This window comes from Myiozetetes cayanensis, unplaced genomic scaffold (genome assembly GCF_022539395.1).
Source record: "Myiozetetes cayanensis isolate MyiCay16 unplaced genomic scaffold, myiCay2020 scf15, whole genome shotgun sequence".
NCBI lineage: Eukaryota > Metazoa > Chordata > Aves > Passeriformes > Tyrannidae > Myiozetetes > Myiozetetes cayanensis.
Window position 1 is genome coordinate 19496917 of NW_026087159.1, and position 17527 is coordinate 19514443.

The 17527-nt window shown below is 62.9% G+C and overlaps 1 protein-coding gene across 2 annotated transcripts; it reads left to right on the forward strand.

Moving 5' to 3' along the window:
• Nucleotides 1–493: 493 nt before the first annotated feature.
• TSC22D3 (TSC22 domain family member 3) lies at nucleotides 494–17298 on the forward strand. 2 transcript variants are annotated; one of them, XM_050310851.1, is made up of 3 exons: nucleotides 494–850; nucleotides 15410–15461; nucleotides 16021–17298. In XM_050310851.1, exons 1-3 carry the CDS (start codon nucleotides 528–530, stop codon nucleotides 16264–16266), a joined length of 621 nt encoding a protein of 206 aa, XP_050166808.1. In that variant the 5' UTR covers nucleotides 494–527; the 3' UTR covers nucleotides 16267–17298. The 2 variants fall into 2 exon arrangements, with proteins under 2 accessions (XP_050166808.1, XP_050166809.1); XM_050310852.1 differs by lacking the exon at nucleotides 494–850 and adding an exon at nucleotides 14951–15135.
• Nucleotides 17299–17527: the final 229 nt, after the last annotated feature.

A 17527-nucleotide genomic window follows, 5' to 3' on the forward strand; every position in this document is an offset into this window, starting at 1 on the left:
CTTTTATCCCCTTTTCCCCCTTTTCTCCCCCGGCTCCGGAACCACGCGGGCTGCCCGCGCCAATGCTTCAGCGACTGATGCTGCGGGCAGCTCCTGCCTCCTGAGCCCCCCCGCTCAGCCGCCCTGGTAAGCACAGAGAGGGGCGGGGGTCCCCGCCGAGAAGGGGGGCACCGTGTCCCTTTGTCACCCCATGTCACTCCTTGCCAACTTCTCCCGGACCCACGCGTGGGGTGGGTGCGCGGCGCTGCCGCGGGGCGGTGGATGAGCGGGGCCGGGGCGGAGCGGGACTGTGGTGGAGCTGAGCGGGGCGGAGCGGGGCCGGGCCGGGCGGAGCGGGGCCGGGAGGGAGGGAGGAGGAGCGGGGCCGGGGCGGGGAGGAGCGAAGCGGAGGCGGGCGAAGCGGGGCCGGGGCGGGCGGGGACGGTGCGCGGCGCTCGGCACCGGGCGCGTCCTGCAGCCGCTCGCCCTCCTCGGCCCCGGGAGCGGCCCCGGCGGCGCCGCCGTGGCCAGGCACGGGGACACCCGGGATGTCCTCGTCGCCCGCGGAGGAGTGCCGGTCGCCCGTGGGGCTGGACTGCTGCAGCTGCTGCCTGGACCTGGCCAACCGGAGCGGGCTGGAGGAGGGGGCCGGCGGCGAGAACAACAACCCGGGCAGCCCCACCGTGAGCAGCTTCCGGCAGCTGCGGGAGCAGCTGGTCCGGCAGAACCTCAACACCGACAAGCTGAGCTCCATCATGCGCCAGGACTCGCTGGAGCCCGTCGTGCGGGACCCCTGCTACCTCTTCAACCAGGGCATCTGCAACAGGAACATCGACCAGACCCTGCTCTCCATCCTCCTCCTCTTCCACAGGTGGGTGTCACCGCCGGGGGCCGGGGGGCTGCCGGGGACTGGGAGCCCCGGAGCTGGCAGCAGGCTCCGAGCTGTCAGCAGTGTGGGGGGCAAGGCGTGGGGCCTGCAGTCCCCCCGGGCTGGCAAGGGACGGGGACTTGTGCGACCCCGGGGCTGGGGGGTGGCAGCGCCGGTGGGGTCTGGGTGGGGAGAGGCAGGAGCAGCCGCGCGTGGCACGGAGCCTGTGGGTGGTGCCAGCCCATCCTTGGGTGCGGGTCTGGGTGGCTCTGCTCCACCGTGCCCCTCTCGTGGTGCCCCGTGTCTGCTGGGCAGTGACAACAGCCCCCAGCTGTGTGTCTTGGCCGCTGGACTCTGTGCTCGTCTCCCTGGCTACCTCTGTCCACACAGACAGTGCCCGCAGGGGCATGGATAGTGTCCAGCGACAGTCAGATCGGCCCCATTCTGCATGGAGCGGGTGGCAGGTTCCTTGGGAAGCAATTGTGCTGCCTCAAAAGCCACCCTGAGTGTCAGTGAGACCCTGAGTAGGGAGTCCACGACTCCCAGTGCCAGGTCCTGCCCTTTCGGCAGCTCCCCTGGTTCTCCCCAGAGTAAATTGAGTGGAGACAGGTTTGGCATGGGTGGTATTTCCCGTCCCTGGAAAGTGGCTCTGCCCTGACCGAGCTGCCCTCACTGGGCTCTGGGCTGTTCTGGGTGGGCTACCTGTGACCCCACAGTGGGATGTGCTCGAGGCTGTTCCCATACACTCCCTAGGGGGCTGAGGAGGCAGTACTGTGGGGTCCACGCTGCTCCCCTGCTCTAGCAGTGAGGGCAGAGGAGACTGAACAGGGGGTCCCAGGGGCTGCCACTCCGCAGGGTCCCCATGTCTGACAAGGTGGACCCCAGGGGCAAGGAGTAGACAGAGCTGTCTGAGGTCCTGCACCGATGCTATGTGGGCCTGGCCCCTGTGTCCAGAACCCGGAGGACCGGTGACTCTGTCTGGGGGACCAGCCTGTTCTGGGGTGGCAGGTCTGGGTCTTCCCGGCTTGGCCTGGCAGAGCCGAGTTGGGCCGGCGGTGCCGAGGCTGCCTGTGGCTTCAGCAGGTGGGACGCATTACCCACCCCCGGGGCTGAGGGGACCTGTGGCCCATCAGTGCGTCGGGGGCAGGTGTCTGCGTGGCTGGCAGGGCAGGCAGCGGCTCTGGCACTCGCTGCTCCGCTGGGGGGGTTGGGGGGGAGTGGCTCGCAGCGGGGGGTGCGCGACAGCACCCACGCGTTCACAGACACCTCGCCATCCCCTTCCCTCCCTGCACGCACATGCACCCGTGGGCGCGCTCCCGTGGGCTGTGCGCGGGCGGGCGAGCCGCCCCTCGTCCCCTCGCCCGGCGCGGGAGGCGGGTGGGCTCACACGTGGCCGCCCCACGCGTGCGAGCCGCCCCGGCGCACGCCCGCCTCCTCGCCCAGCCAAGCGTCTGACGCCGGGAGGCTGCTGCCTCGAGCCGGCCTTGGCGACGTTCTTCCTGCACTTACATAACGCCGAGCTGCCGCTCAGGTGGGAAAGGAGGAGCTGGGACACCCGCCAAGGCACCGGTACCCGTGCAGGCAGCGAACCCACCCGGCTGGGAGAGGACGGGAGCGAGAAGTTCTCCTGCCCACTGGGGAGGCTGCAGCCAATTGGCACCACGAGTGAAGGGGGGAAGTGAGATGCTGTCCCCAGCGTGGGCTGCCAGGGCTGGGGTCAGAGCCAAGCACCCGGGCTGCTCGGTGGGACAGGCAGTGCCCGTGGGCACAGCGGGCTGCTTTTGAACTTGTCCCTGCTGGAGCAGGACCCAAGAGCTCTTGGTTAGCACCTGGTGAGCTTCTGCTGAGGTCGGGAGCTAGTGGAGGGGCCAGGGGACCAGGGTTTCTCCCCATCTGTGCCCCTCAGTGCTTGTGGCTGCCTGTCCTCCAAGCCCTGGTGTGTGTTGTGTCCCGAGAGGCTCTGGGCATTCCCTTTTGTGACACCCCTGTGGCTCAGTGTGGCACAAAGCCATGTCCCTCCATCACACTCAGTGTCCAAGCGCCTTGGTCTGGAGGCTGCCTGGGTGATCCCTGTGACCCTGGGTGGCACGGCATGGGGAAGCTGGGTGCACAGCCCTGGGCACTGGAGCCAGGTGTGCCCACACCTGTGTTTGCGGTTGTTTTGCTCCAGACTGAACTTTCTCCTCCTGGGGAATGAGCCAAGACACCCAAGAGGAGATAGCATATACAGCAGAGGATTGTGGGTGCCAGAGGAACACCCCGATAACAGGCCTGATAAGGGTACCCTGCTGCTGGCACCAGGGAACCCAAACCAGCTGGTGCCCCTTGTTGTGGCTGATGTGCTCCGATGACACAGGAGGAGGTGGAAGTTGTGTGGATGCACATGCTCGTGCGTGGCTGACATCCAGCACAGCATGGGAGCACCAAAGTGCTTCACCCAGAGTCGAATCGGGCCCTTGGGCTGGCTAGAAACAACTCTGCCAGGGTCAAACCAGTGCTGGGTATCTCAAAGAACTCATATGCAGCATGTCTGACCTCTCTCTGGGGGTTTCCTCAGCTGGGTGGTCTCTGCTGAGCTCTCCGTGCCTTTGCTCACACAGGGCTGTTGTCAGGGATGCACAAGGCAGGGATGCTCTGGACTGGTTGCCTCCAGGGCTGATGCTCCTGCAGGAAGCCTTCCTGCTCCAGGAGTGCATAGGATCCTGTGCCCAAAGGGCTTCTCCCCACTGTGCCCCCACACAGGGCACCACAAACTGCTCTCCGGGGAGATCTTGGCAGTGCCAGGGGGCCAAGCTCACATGGAAGCATCAGGTAGAGGGAAGGCAGCTGCCACCAGCCTGGCTGGGCACACCTTCTCCCTGCATATGCCAACACAGTGGGCAAAAAGGTCTTTGCCATCCCTCTGCAATGGCAGTGTTATCCCGGGATTGCTCGTCCCAGAGCCAGGCATGAGCCCGACCAAGTGTGGGCCAGGAAGAGCAGCCCTGTGACCGTGTGACACCTTTCCCCAGGGCAGGGGGTGAGGGGAGCCGGTGGCATGGGAGGAGGTTGGTGCTGCGGGGGGAGCAGCACCCCGGGTGCGTGCTGGTGCCTGATCGAAGCAGGGCCCCGCCTGGCTCTGGGTGGGGAGAGGAGGTACGTGCCAGCCTGCTCGCCCACATTGGCCAGCCATGCCAGCACTTCTTCCAGCCTCTCCTGGGCAACACCTGGCAGCCTGGCCAGCCTGTGCCCATCCTGCTCTGGGCAGTGAGGGGATGCCTCTGCACAGCCAGACCACCTCTGGGCACTGCCAGACCTGCTGCTCCACCCAACAGGTTGGGCAATGACCCACCCTTTGGCCTGAGCCATGAAAAGGGCTGGGGTCCACCTTCCCCTGGGCCAGGGCAAGCCAGGGGAGTCACAGGGAGGCAAGGGGGCCTCAAGTGTGAAGGGCTGGGAGAAAGACAAATTTGGGCGGGAGAAACAGGGCAGCACTGCCTTCCCCACTGTAATGCCAGGCCGGTGAGCAAGAGTGCCCAGACAGCGGTACCAGGGTGGTATTTGTGTCACAGCACCATTTGTTGCTGTCCATCGGGTGTCACTTTGCGGCAGCGATGCAGGGGGAGAGGAGCCCGGGCATAAAGGGCACCCCGGGGTGGCGGGGCCAAGGCGTGCATTCCAGCCGGCCGAGTGGGCTGGAGCAACAAGGACACATTGATGGGGAGAGGGGCCACAAGTGAGCGTGAGAGAGGTGTGGGTGTGAGACCAAGCTGTCCTGCTCTCACTGCTCTGGCCCCGGGACAGCTCTGCCAGGGAGGGGGCGGGGAGGGCCCCCTTGCCCACCAAGACCATACATCAGGGTTTGTTTGCTTTGCTCCCAAAGGACAGAGCTGCACGTGGCCTGACCCGTGGACTGCAGCGTGGTTTGCCAGCCCTCTGCACTGCTGAGGTGCTGGGGAGATTTTGTTTCAGTGGCAGGAGTAGCTTGTACTGCTGGGAGGTGCTGACCTTGGTGTGCCCAAATCCTCCCACCACCAGGAAGATGCCAGGCAGGCAGGCAGCCGAGCCCACCTTGGTCTCCATCATGGGCATCCTGGCACCCTGGGACGCCCACCCCATGAGCCAGCAGACTCCAGAGCGGTGTCCCCACAGGTTCACAGGGGCTCTGACATAGCACAGGGGGTTCAGCATGGCTTGGCAGGGCTAGTGGCAGAACACGCCACACCATGCACTGTTCCTGTCCCTTCCTGCTCCTGCAAGGCCCAGCTCCCTCCAGAAGGAGATTTCCAACATTCCCTGGAGCTCAGGAGAGCCCTGTTTCGCCCCTCCAGCCTTTTGGGACAGAACCATTTGCCCGCGATCACAAGACTGTGGCCAAGGGGGCTGGCACAGCTGAGCTAGATCTGGTGATGCAAACGTCAGCTGCTCAGCAGCTCGTCACCTCAGTACCCTGGGGATGCTGCAGCGCTGCCCGTCTGCCAGGGTAGGTGCCTGGCTCCCCACAGGCAGGGGTAGGGGTCCCAAGGTCAGGCAGGGATGACAGCATGGCCCTATGGGGAAAAGGTTGGCCAGGATTTATTTCCAGCTTTGAACTTTAGAGATGTGGAAGAGGTTGGAGCTGGAGCAGGCTGCAGGGATCTGCCCTGGTCTCAGCATCGTGTCAGTTCCCTCCAGCATCAAACTTTCCCTTCCTGATGAGACATGGCCTGATCCTGGATGGTCTCTGCTGGGACTAATGCCACCTCCCTGGCCACTGCCAAGCACAAGGAGGGTTAAAGCCAACCCTGTGCTTTGGGGGAGCACTGTGACCTGCATGGGACCAAGGGGCTCGGGATGCGTGTCATTAGAGCCTGGCAGCTGTGTGTATGCCCAGGGGATGTGACTGTCCATGTGCTGTAAGGGGTCTGCCAAGGGGAGTGGGGGTCCAGGTTGGATCCTGCCCTTGGGAAGGACTGAGACCCTGTTGGTACATGCCAGAGAACCACAGAATTATTTAGGGCGGAAAAGACCTCTGAGATCAAGTCCAGCATTACCCCAGGGTGTGTGTGTGGGAGGGAGGGGGCTGGAGAGGCAATAGAAGCTACAACCCATCCCGGTGGCGATACTTTGCATATGAGCTCTGAGTTATATTTATCCAGGTGATGCACATGGCTGGCTTTGGGACAGGAGATCATCATCTGTGTCCTGAGTTATATATAAATATATATTTGAGGGGGCTTTTGCTGCAGAATGATTCCAGTGACAGAGCAGAAGCCCTGGCCTGCCAGACTCCAGGGTCAGGTTGGGGTCCAGTCCTCGCCACCCCCCACCTGTGATTCCCTTGGGATGGCAGCAGGTGACTGATGCCTTGGGGCAGGGCAAGACATCCCCGTGGCCTCAATGGGGATCCCCTTGTGGCACAGATGGGGACTGCTCTGGGCGGCTTTGAGGCAGGGGATGGTCTCAGGTTGTCCCCAAGGGTTGGCACAAGCCAGGTGAGGGCTGGCTACTGAGGCCAGCACACGGAGAGCCACAGCAGCAGAGCTGAGGTACACGTCCTGCCAGCAGCTGATTGTCTTTCACGTTGTTATTGTTCTGAAATGTCAGCGAGGGCAGGGTTTCAGCGAAGGTCCCCGATTCGAAATGCCCGGGATTCCTTGCAAAGGCCAGGCGGGGTATTAATAACCGGCTCTGCTGAAGCTGCGCCGCCTTGCATGTCCTTGCCTGACCTCCTGCGGGTGCTGGCTCACGCACTGGCTGAGCGCGGCTCCTCTCCTCTCCAACCCCCACCAGGTCAGGTCTGTCTGGGCTTCGCACCCCCAGCGGGGTCCAGCCACCCCCTGGGCACTGTGGGGCTGCTGGGACTCCCCCCAGGCATCCCCATCGGGCCGAGCAGGAGAGCGCCAGGTTCTGGCACCTACAAAAGGGGCTGGCGAAGGGCTCGGGGGGGCGGTTCTGTAAATGGGGTCTGTTCTGGGCTGGAAGAGCCGATTTGGGTAGCATGGGGTGCGCCGCACTGCTCTCACATCTCCCCAGCCTCCATCCTCGTTACATAACGAGCTGCCTCCCAATTAGCGAGCGGGCACTCCCGCACGCCGCAGGGCAGGCACTGCCAGCGCCCAGCGGGGCTCCGGAGCGCCCGCTCCTGCCTGCAAAGGGGCCCGGGATTGCTTTTGGAGGATGCTGGAGGCCCTGCCTCGGGGTTCCTCTCTCGGGCTGGGGATCCCTGCGAAGCTGAGTGAGGGGCTGGGGGAGGCAGAGCCCAGGCTGGCAGCCCCCTGCCCACCTCGTGCTGCAGGGAGTCCCTTCAGCTTCACGGCCACCCCCGTTCCCTGAAACTGACCAGAAAAGGGGAGGCAGTGTCTGGGGATGATCCAGCCGGCACTGTCCAGGGTGACACAGTAAGCTGTGAAACGAGGACAGTTCTGGAGTTCAGAGCCATGGCTGGCAGGAGCCCCAGGGCAGGGCACGGGCGAACTGGGAGGCGATAACACCGAGTTCAATGACAGGACTCCACCCTGAGCCTGCGTGGGTGTGAAACACTTTGCTCTGCGGACAGATTTGTGGATTAAAGCTCTGCAGAGAGTTCAGCCTGCCATCCTCCCTGGGGCTGGGCATCCCCTCCCATGGGAGCAGGTGGCTGTGCTCCCCCCACAGCCAGGCACAATGCTTGGGGAATGCCACAGGGTTTTCACTGAACTGTGCCATACCTGGATGCTTTGCCTCTTCATTTGGTGGCCATGGGACCCTTTCTGGGGTGTAAGGGTGCCCAATGGCCCCTGGCAGGGTGCCCACCAGGGCGGCCCACACTGGGCTGCCAGCACTGTGGGGCTGGTGTTGACAAATGCCAGCAAGGTGGGATGTTGGGCCACATGATCTGGGGCTGATAACAACTAGATCAGCCCTTTTACCTCCTTGTCTCCTACCTCAGCATGTGTGGGAAAGCCATAGCTTTGGGGCCTTCCTGCAGCATAGTGAGGAGAGCTTGGCTGGAGCTGGGTCCTCTCTGACCTCCCCTCCTCACACTGGCATTGGGGGGCAGCTGCTACCATGGGGCATGGGAGGAAGAAGAGGGTCTGATGACAAAGTTAGAGAAAGAAAAATTGCAGCTCTCAGCAGGCCAGCTCTGGGGTGTGCACTCGCACGCAAGAAAAAAACAGAACTGGGAGTACAGCCAAGTACCTTTATCAGAGGAAGCAGGCAGCCCCACAGCTGGACACAGGAGCCTGCCAGGGCTCCGTCCACCACCCCACGCCGCCTCCAGCCTGGCAGGTTGGAGGAGTCTCCACAGCACAACCCCTGCCTGTGCCCACTGCCTGGCAGGGGGGGTCACCCGTGTCCCCTGCCCACAGCCATAGAGCTTGCTGTGCCTCCGCTGGGAGTAAAGGGAGGAGGTTCCTTGTCAGCCTTCCCCAAGGACAGGTTCCTCGTCAGCCTTACCTCACTGAAACCCTCCCTGGGCTTCCCCAACGTGGCAGAGGCCACTGCTTCTGCGCAGCTCTTCCCACATGACTCTGGTGTCCCCTGTCTGGAACTGGGACCCGGTAAGGCCAGCAGCACCATCTCTGCTGGCAGGGGCTTGCAGCCCTGCCTGGGCACTTAGGGGTGTGCTCAGGAGGGTTGCCCACTGCTCTGGAGCATCACATGCCCTGAGTTGGGGGATTTATGAGCTCTCTAAGGCTCTGGTGGGTATGACTTGGGTCCCCACGTCATAGGGCTCCTAGTTGTGTGGGGCTTCCACGTGTCCCACACAGCCCCTGGAATGCACCAGCTGAGCCAGGGGTAGTGCCAGGCCTCAGTGAATAGCTCAGTCAGGGCATATTCAGGAAGAGGAAACCAAAAGCTGGACAACTGGTGTGCTTTGGCAGTGCTAGCCCCTTAGCCCTTGGGACTGGCACAGCAACCCCACGCCAGAGCCACAGGGCAAGCAGGCAAGTTTGGGATGCTGGGGCTGGAGCAGCATCCTCACATCAGTGCCACGGGGCAGGCAATTCCAGTTCAGGATGCTGGGACTGCACAGTATCCCTGTGCCATTGCCATAGGGCAGGCAATTCCAGTTTGTGACTCTGTGAGTGGCTGCTTGCCTGTGGACAGTCCCTGGCATTACCCCTCCCTTCCCAGCACCAGGATAGGGCTGCTGGACAAGACCAGGAGCTCCTCAGCCCTGTGCCATGCCCAGCCCTTCCCACCATGGGCTCCCACAGGCTCCAGTCATCACTGGTGTCCCTGGCCACCCCTCTCTGCAGGGCATGGCTGGCCCTGGTGCTGGAATAGCCACTCCCTTGGCCAGCACCACCACAGCTACAGGATTTTGGGCTTTGACAAGCAGAGTTTCCTTAGCGTGTTTGCAAGCAGTGGTTTTTCCTCTCCCACTCCACTCTGACCCTTGGAGCGGGAGATCTGGCTCTGCAGAGCAGCCTGGGCAACCTTGGCTCTGCGCCTTTCCCAGTTTGCTCTCCAGGCTATAAACATTTCCCACGCCTCGGACCCTCTGATGGGCCTTCCTCCCATTGAGCTGAGTCCTTGGGAGAGAGCAAGCCAGGAATGCTGCCATGGAGCTGTGAGCACAGCCTGTAGCAGGGGGAGAGAGCTGAGGGTGGGAAGCCAGGGCTGCTCCTGCAGCCCCAACAGTCCTGGCGGGGCAGGAGCATCCTTTGGTGTGTGGCACTGCAGTGCCTGCCTTGGGTCCCACGCACAGGGCTCAGCGCAACAGCTCGTCTTGTCCCCAGGGCCATGACCCACAACACTGTGCAAGTGTGGAGTGCCAGGCAGCGAGAGATGACCCCCTCATCCCGCTCCCTGTCACCCCTTGCTCCAGCCAGGCAGAGCCCTCGTGGCAGCTGCAGACCTCCTCATCCCATTGCTGAGGAGGGGCCTGTCACTAAACGTCACTTGGCAGAGGGGCTGGGGCACAGGGTGTGTGGTGGCTGAGGGGCTGCTGGCAGCTTCAGGGTGTCCTGCAGGGCCACTGCTGGGGTGATACCACCATTGGCTGGTGTCACCCTCTCTCCTCACTGCTCGATGACAGCTGCGGGTGTTTTTTTTCCCCCGGAGAGCACAACAATTAGTGTCACAATTACCCTGTATCGCGGCTACTGTTGCTGCTCCCAGAATAACCACAGGCACAAGCCTGACGAACCTCCCATCACTGTGTACAGAGGCAGGAGCTGCCGTGCTGCTGCCCCAGGAATAATAATAATAATGGCCAGTCTTCACGAGTGAAGATCCGGGGAAGGTCTTTCCACCTTCCAGCCTGCGCATTGGATTTTTTAGGTGAGACACAGTGTGCGCGGAACTGAGCCCACCCTTTAATCCTAAGGTTCATCTGCCGGGGCCAAGTGAGCTTGGACGGTGACAGCGAGGTCCTCAGGACGTAGGTGGGTTGCCTTTAAGGGCTAACGAGCCCCACCTGCCCGGGAGTGGCCCTGACCGGGAATCGAACCCGGGTCTCCACGGTGACAGCGCGGCGCCTTTACCCCTAGACCACCAGGGGCTCCACGCCCCAGGAATACAGTTCACAGCACCGGCCCTTCTCACCCAGCCTGCTCCAAGATGCTCATCACTGACTGTGTCCTCTGGTGCCATAGGGTACCTGCAAGTCCACAGCCCTCTGATCTTTAGGAAGGGCAAGGGGGTATGTTGCTCACTCTGCTCTGCTTGGAGGACCAGGTGTGGGTGGTGGGAGAGGAGGTGGCTGCCAGTAGCCTGGCAAGGCCTTCAGCCAGGGCTGTTGCGGGGCTGGGGCCCCATGTACTGCTGTGGGGCCATTGGGGCGGCTCAGAGGGGCGCCCTGGGGACAGCTGGCACAAAGCAGGGTCCAGCAGAGCTGGGTGGAGGTGCCAGCAGGGCTGCAGGTGACCCCTGTGGGCCGGGTGTGCCCCCCTGCTGCACAGGGGCCCGTGGAGCTGCCTCGCACGGCGCTGCCGACACCGGGTGTGCGGGCAGGGCTGTGCGTCAGCTCTGAGTCAGGGCAGCGTGTGCGGGGGGTGCTGGCACTGCACGTGCATCCACACGCGCGGAGTGGCGGCGTGTTTGCTGGGCATGCCTGCAAAGCGCTTGTCACAGCGTCACAGAGGCGCTGGGGTTGGAAAAGACCCCCGAGATCGTCGACCCCAGGTACTAAAGTAGTGCGTGCACACACGCGTGCAGGCAGGATGCACGAGTGTGCACATGCGTGTGCAGGGTGTGACCCTGTGAGCAGGGCTGGGGCCACGTGGGCTGGCAGACACACGTGTGTGGGCATGCTGTGTGTGCTGGGGTGTGTGTGCACATGCGTGTGCGGGAATGTAGGGGCTGCAAGGTGTGCCGTGGTTGTGTGTGCCCAGCGACACGTCCAGGAGCCCCATCCCACAAGCGGCGGTGCTGTGGGCACAGGGCTGTGGGAGGGCTGCAGTCCCCTGCCCAGCCAGACCCTGCCCTGCCCACAGGCTGCCTAGGAATCCCTCATTTATTGAGTGTGAGGAAGGAGCCTACTGCTTCTCCATCCCTCCAGAGCATCCCTCCCTGGGGTCTCATGGAGGCGGACAGCATCCTGCCCAGCCTTGGAGCAGGGAACCCGCACCCTGAGCCGTGATGGCTGTTGGCAGGGCTGGATGGAAAGACCCCCAAGGGGCTGCAGGGAAGTTAGTTACATAGTCCTGTTTATTTTTGCAATAGTCCCACCTCCCTGGGAAAAATATTGGAGGTGGTAGAGCTGAAGCAATCTTCCCCCAAAGCACTTACCACTTTGCTCCAGCAGCTGCAGAAATTGCTGGGTTTTCCCCAGTCCTTGGTTCTGAGTGCTGCACAAGGAAGGGACCAGACAGGGACTGGGACCCCCGAGCTGTTAGGACATGGGGCACCAGCAGAGCCCTTAGTCCCTGACATTAATGATTTAGGGCTTCCTTTGGGAAGGAGGATGGGCAGGACTGGGAGGGGGTTTAGCTCAGGAGGTGGGAAAACAGGCACAGCTATCAGGGCTGGGGGCAGGCTGGGGTCTGCCCATCCCATCTCCCTGCTGCTGCCACCTCTGCAGGAGACAGAAGGTGGCACAACTGGTGATGTGCCCAATCGTGGGAGAAAACGTCTCTCCCCATCTCTCCTGCCCTCTTTGCAGTGAGACTGACAACCTCCCTGAGCTGCAGTGGGAAACTGAGTCAAGGGACCCCTGGTGTGGGTGGTCTGGACTTGTCCCAGTGAGGGGACAGAGCTGTGTCCCAGAGGCTGCCACCCAGCCCACCACCAGTCACTCTGGTGACAGGCGCACACAGTGCCCTTTCATCTGCCCGTGGAGGGGGGCACCGCGCGGCTCGGGGTGGCACACTGGCCACCGGCCCTGAAAGGGCCAATTGAGCACAGCTGAGGTCATCCCCCAGCATGTTTACCCCGTGCCCGCAGCCCCTGGATGCGGCCGGCACCCAGGCTGTCCCTGCCATCGCAAGCTGGGGGGACACGGCCACAGGCAGAGCCGGCATCGCTGCCGGGGAGCAGAGGGGCTGCAGCGGGGCCGTGGGGCAGCATGGCCTTCCAGCCACCATACTCCCCGAGCCTCTTCAGAAGGAGGGACTGGTGAGTAGGGCCTGGTGCGGGCGGGGGGGTACACGCCCCGTGGCTCAGGGGACAGACCCCTGCCTGCTCTCTGCAGTGCCAGCCCCGCGCTCAGTCCTTGCCCAGCAGCTTTGCATGGGCTGGGCTGGTGCCAGCACAGGGAGATATGCATCATCTCCCCCACGGGTCCCAGACAGGCCCACTGGGGAGAAAATGCCTTCTAACATCGCCACATCAAACCCGTGGGTGCGAGGGCAGCCGTGCGTGCCTGGCTGTGGTTTGTGGGCAGCACAGCGTCCCAGGCAGGGTGTCTGTGCCCTTCGCCCCACGGGACCCCACGGCCCTCACCCTGTCCTGGGAGGTCGGTGCAATTTGGGGAGAGGTGCCTGGCCATGTCTCACCCCTGGCAGCAGCTGTAGTGCACTGTGCCTCAGTTTCCCTTTCTGATGGGGAAATACCACCTTGTTCCCCCTCTCCACCTGAGGAAGGGGCCCAGCAGCCCACCTGTCAGTCAGGGCTCCTCGGTCTCTTCCAACAGCCAACTGCCAGGCACCTTCAGGACCCCCTGGATCGGGGTGTTCAGGGTCCTCTGCAGCATCCCTGGGGTGCACATGTGTTGTGAATGAGTGTTTTAAGATCGCTTAAAGTGCCCTGCCAGCTCTAACGTTCTCTTGGATGCTGCGCCGTGCACGAGCTCTGCCATGGGGTCTGTTCAGCATCAGCCCTGCCATGGCCTTTGGGGGACGAGCCGCGGGGACCAGGGGCAGTGGGTGGCCACTGAGCAAAGTCCCCCCAGGCCCAGGTCCAGAGGGCAGAGATAAGCGGGCAGCCGAGCACGGGGTGCGGGGGGGGGGTGTCAGCACCCGGGTGGGCAGTGTCCCTCCATTCCCCGGGACGATGGGGGCGTTTTAGGGGCCGTGCCTCCACCCCACGGAGGAGATCCGCTTGCTCTACGTGCAGGTCGCTCTGCGGGCGCTGTGGAGGACCCGGCGTGACCCCGGGGCTTGCACACGCGTGTGCACACCCAGGGACTCCACTCCACACAGACAGCGCACCCCCGGCCCTGGCCGTGCACCCCAGCACCCCCCGCCCGTGCACCCCCGGCCCCTGCAGTGCCCCCGTGCCCGCGGGGGGGCCCTCCCGTCCGGTCCCGGTGCGGGGTTATGCAAGGGCGGGCGGGGCCGCCGCGGCCGCGGGCGTGTTCGGTACGCGCTGGGGTTCTGCACCCCGGGGTTGTTCGGCACCGGCTGGGGTTCTGCACCCCAGGGTTGTTCGGCACCCCGCCGTCCTTGTTCTGCACCCTGGGGCTGTTGCTGTTCTGTACCTCGGGGCTGCTCTGCGACCCTGGTGGGTGTTGTTCGGTACTCTGGGTTTGTTCTGTGCCCCGATATTCCGTTGTCGACCCCAGGTTTGGTCTGCACACTGTGGTTGTTGTTCTGCACTCTGGGCGTGTTCTGTACCCCGGGTTTGTTCTGTACCCCGGGAGTGTTCTGCAGCACAAGGGGGTTGTTGTTCAGTACTCCGGGCTTGTTCTGGACCCCTGGTTTGGTCTGCACCTCCCCTTGTTTTTCTGCACCTTGGGCGTGTTCTATACCCCGAATTTTTTGTTCTGCACCCCGAACTCATTCTGTACCCCGTGTTCGTTCTGTACCTGGGCGCTGTTCTGCACTCCTGGAGCATTGTTCCGCGCCCCGGATTTGTTCTACACCCCGCAGTTGTTCTGCACGTCAGGCATGTTCTGTACCCTGGGTTGGTTCTGCACCCCGTGTTTGCTCTGCCTGCAGGTTTTGGTTTCCCCTCCCGGGGTTGTTTTTCACGCCTGGGTTGTTTTTCTGCTCTTGTTTCTGTTGTTTGACACGCCCATTTCTGTTTGTTTTGCACACCCATTTGTGTTATGCACCCCATTTTTTTGTTTGTTTTGTTTGGTTTTTTGTGTGTTTTTTTTTTGTTGTTGTTATTGTTTGTTTGGTTTGGTTTTTTTTCCCATATCCCCGTTTCTGGTTTTCATTCCTGTTTCTATTTTACACCCCCGTTTCAATTTTGCACCCCCATGGCTCCCCTTCCCCTTTTACCTCCCCTACACAGCTGCAGGGCCCCACCATGTGGGAGCTGCAGGCTGCACCCCCAAACGCAGAGCGGGTTCACCCCTTCTCCCAGGCTGCTGCAAGTGTGTCCCCCCCGCTGTCCTGGGTGCATGTGGGGAGCACAGGAGGGGGGTGCTGAGGCATGCGGGCTGTGGGGGAGCTGTATTAGGGTTGCCAGGGGTGCCAGGACTCTGGTTGCAACAGTGCGTGTGGGGGTGCAGATTAGGGGGGCCGCAGTGCTGAGGGCGGGGGTCTTGCACTTGGGAATATGTGGTGCTGCACTGGGGTGCAACTGGAAGGGGCGGAGGGGCGGCAGTGGGGTGCAATGGAGTGGGATGGAGGTGCAGTACCGGGGGGCAGGGGGGTGCCGCGCCAGGGGTCAATGTGTCTCACCGAGGGGCAGTCCTGGGGGTCAATGTGCCACATCGGGGGGCAGTACCGAGGCAGCCCCGGCCGCGGCGCTGCGGGGCGGCGGGCGGTCCCGGCCGCGCTGGCCCCTCCTGGCAGGGCGGGCGCCGCCGATATAAGCGGCGGCGGGGGGGGGTACCCGCAGTGCGTTCAGCGCCGACTGTGTGTGAGTGTCCCTGCGCCCGCAGCCATGAGCACCGGCATGTACCAGTCCCCCATGGAGGTGGCTGTCTACCAGCTCCACAACTTCTCCATCTCCTTCTTCTCCTCCCTGCTCGGGGGAGATGTGGTCTCCGTGAAACTCGACAACAGGTAGGGGCAGCCCCGGTGCCGCCGCGGTGCCCCCGCCGTTCCCCGCAGGGCCCCGGGGGAGGGGGAGTCCCTGCGTACCCTGACTGAGGTCCAGGGGCATTGCTGCTCCGGGAGTGAGGGGCGCGCACGACCGGTGCTTGGATTCATGGATTTCCCCGGGGAGGGGGACGCCCCGATGCATTGGGAGGCTGTGGTGGGGGATGGCTGCGCGGATCCCCGTGGAAGGAGGGGCGCTCGGTACTAACCCCCGGTCTCTCCTCTTTCTTTCTTCCAGCGCCTCCGGAGCCAGCGTGGTGGCCATCGACAACAAGATCGAGCAAGCAATGGTGAGCTGCAGGGCTGCCCCCCCGCACCTTCCCCCGTCATCCCACCAGTGCTATGCCCCAGAGGGAGGCTCCCCTCTCTCGACTGGGTGCTCTGCCCGAAGCGGAGGGTCCCTCTGCCCGCGGGGGTCCTCCCTTCCCAGCCCGCTGCCGGGCAGGGTCTCTCTTTGTCTGCGGCCGCCGCGGAGCTCATTGGCTCCAGCCGCGCCGCAGTGCGCAGGGAGCGAGGGTGGACATGGAAGGGGACCCTCGGGGTGTGAGGGTGACGGAGCCGGGTTCTCTGGGTAATCGGGAACTGCAGTCCTCCACCAAACCCCGGGACAGGGGTGGGGGCTGGAGAGCACCTCTGTACGCAGAGAGACCAGAGAGATGGAGGCTGAGGGAACTAACTATGCTGCATGAGCACCAAGCCCTGGCCAGGGTTCCAAGGATAGGGTGGGGAGGGACAGCCTTGGGAAAAGCTTCTGCAGCACTTGGCACTTTTCCCGGTACTTGGTAAAGGGAGGGAGCTACCCGCAGGACATAACTCTTCAGTGATGGTCTCTTCCATGCACTTTTGCAGGATCTTGTGAAAAATCATCTGATGTACGCTGTGCGGGAGGAGGTGGAGGTCCTGAAAGAGCAAATCAAGGAACTGTTGGAGAAAAACTCCCAGCTGGAGCGTGAGAACAGCCTCCTGAAGACCCTGGCCAGCCCTGAGCAGCTGGAGAAGTTCCAGTCCCGGCTCCCAGCAGAGGTGCTGTGCCCTGAGGAGCAGAGCCCCGGGGTGACTGCCCCGGCCCAGCACTCCGGGGGCTCTGCGGTGTAAGGTGGCTCTGTCCTTGGGGTGGGCAGAGCCACAGAACTCTTTCTACTTAATCTCCTGCAAAATCGTTTCCGCCTTCATCTCACACGAAGGACTGCCAGACCTGGCGCTGAGCCGTGCCCCCCGGGCAGCCCTGGCCAGCCCGCAGAGCCAGCGGCCGTCTCCTGCATGAGGATGCTCTTCTTCAAGGGAGACGCGGGCAGCTGACCCCCCCTCCCCATCCAACCGCCCGCCGGGTGCCAGGAGGAGATCTGCCGAAGCCTGGGCACCTTGGCACCCTGGCAGCGCTGGGCAGCCTTTGGCACCGCGACGGGGAGCCTGCGGTTGGAAGGAGCGCCGGCCGAGCCTCGGGCCACGGCTGCACTCTGCAGGGGGTGTCTCTTTCTGGCAAAGCCTTACGTTGGAGGGAGACCGACGTTTAGCGAGCGAAGCACATTTGTCCCGCGAGCCACCCAGGAGCCTGCTGGAACCCGACCCAGACTGAGCAGCACCAGAGGTGGCAGCTGCAGCGTAGTGCATGGCTGAACGCACAGCAGTGTGGGGATTACAAGGAAAAAAAAAAAACAAAAAAAAAGCTTGTTTTGTTAGTTTGGGCATCTTCTGTAGCTGTATCTATGTATAAACATGCACACATGGTGGTGCCTCCGAGGCTGTGGGGTGCCCGCTCTGGGCCAGCCATGCCCATTGGAACAGCTGGGGGATTCAAGCCAGACTGGAATGGTGAGCGGCTGTCACTGGGTGGCCATCTGCTGCAAGTGGCAGCAAGGAGGGGACGGATTCACCCCTCTCTGGCATCCCACGAGATGAAGCAGTGTGGCAGCACTGGGAGGATCCGGACTGACCACTGGGCAGAGCCACGAGCGGGGCTGTGCCACCAGCCTGCTGGGTTGGGAGGAGATGGCCTGTTCTCCTGGGCTCCTCCCTGTACCTGGCCTGCTCTCTGGGAAGAGATGGGACATTGCTTTTGATGTCAGAAGCGGTGACACTGTTGTGTAAATCTAGATAGAAATTGCAATAAACTCTACTTTTTGTATATATGTGTGCCCCAAGCTGTGTCTGTGGCTGGGAAGGTGGGGGACAGTGGTCTTGCTGAAGAGGAGGCTGGGGCTTGCTGAGATGTGACTGATGAGGATACTGAGCTGGTGTTATTCTCCAGCTGGGAAAACCTGGCAGCTCCCTTGTGTCACACCTGTGACCAGGGGTGTGTGCAGGGCAGGATTTGGGGGGTAAACAGGAAGGGGGCTTTTCTCAGGCTGTGCAGAGC

Bases quoted from the DNA above. Each gene is read 5' to 3' on its own strand.
- TSC22D3 (XM_050310851.1), top strand. From the start codon at position 528: ATGTCCTCGTCGCCCGCGGAGGAGTGCCGGTCGCCCGTGGGGCTGGAC. The intron at 851-15,409 runs GTGGGTGTCACC...TCTTTCTTCCAG, and splicing joins ATCCTCCTCCTCTTCCACAG to CGCCTCCGGAGCCAGCGTGG. The intron at 15,462-16,020 runs GTGAGCTGCAGG...GCACTTTTGCAG, and splicing joins ACAAGATCGAGCAAGCAATG to GATCTTGTGAAAAATCATCT.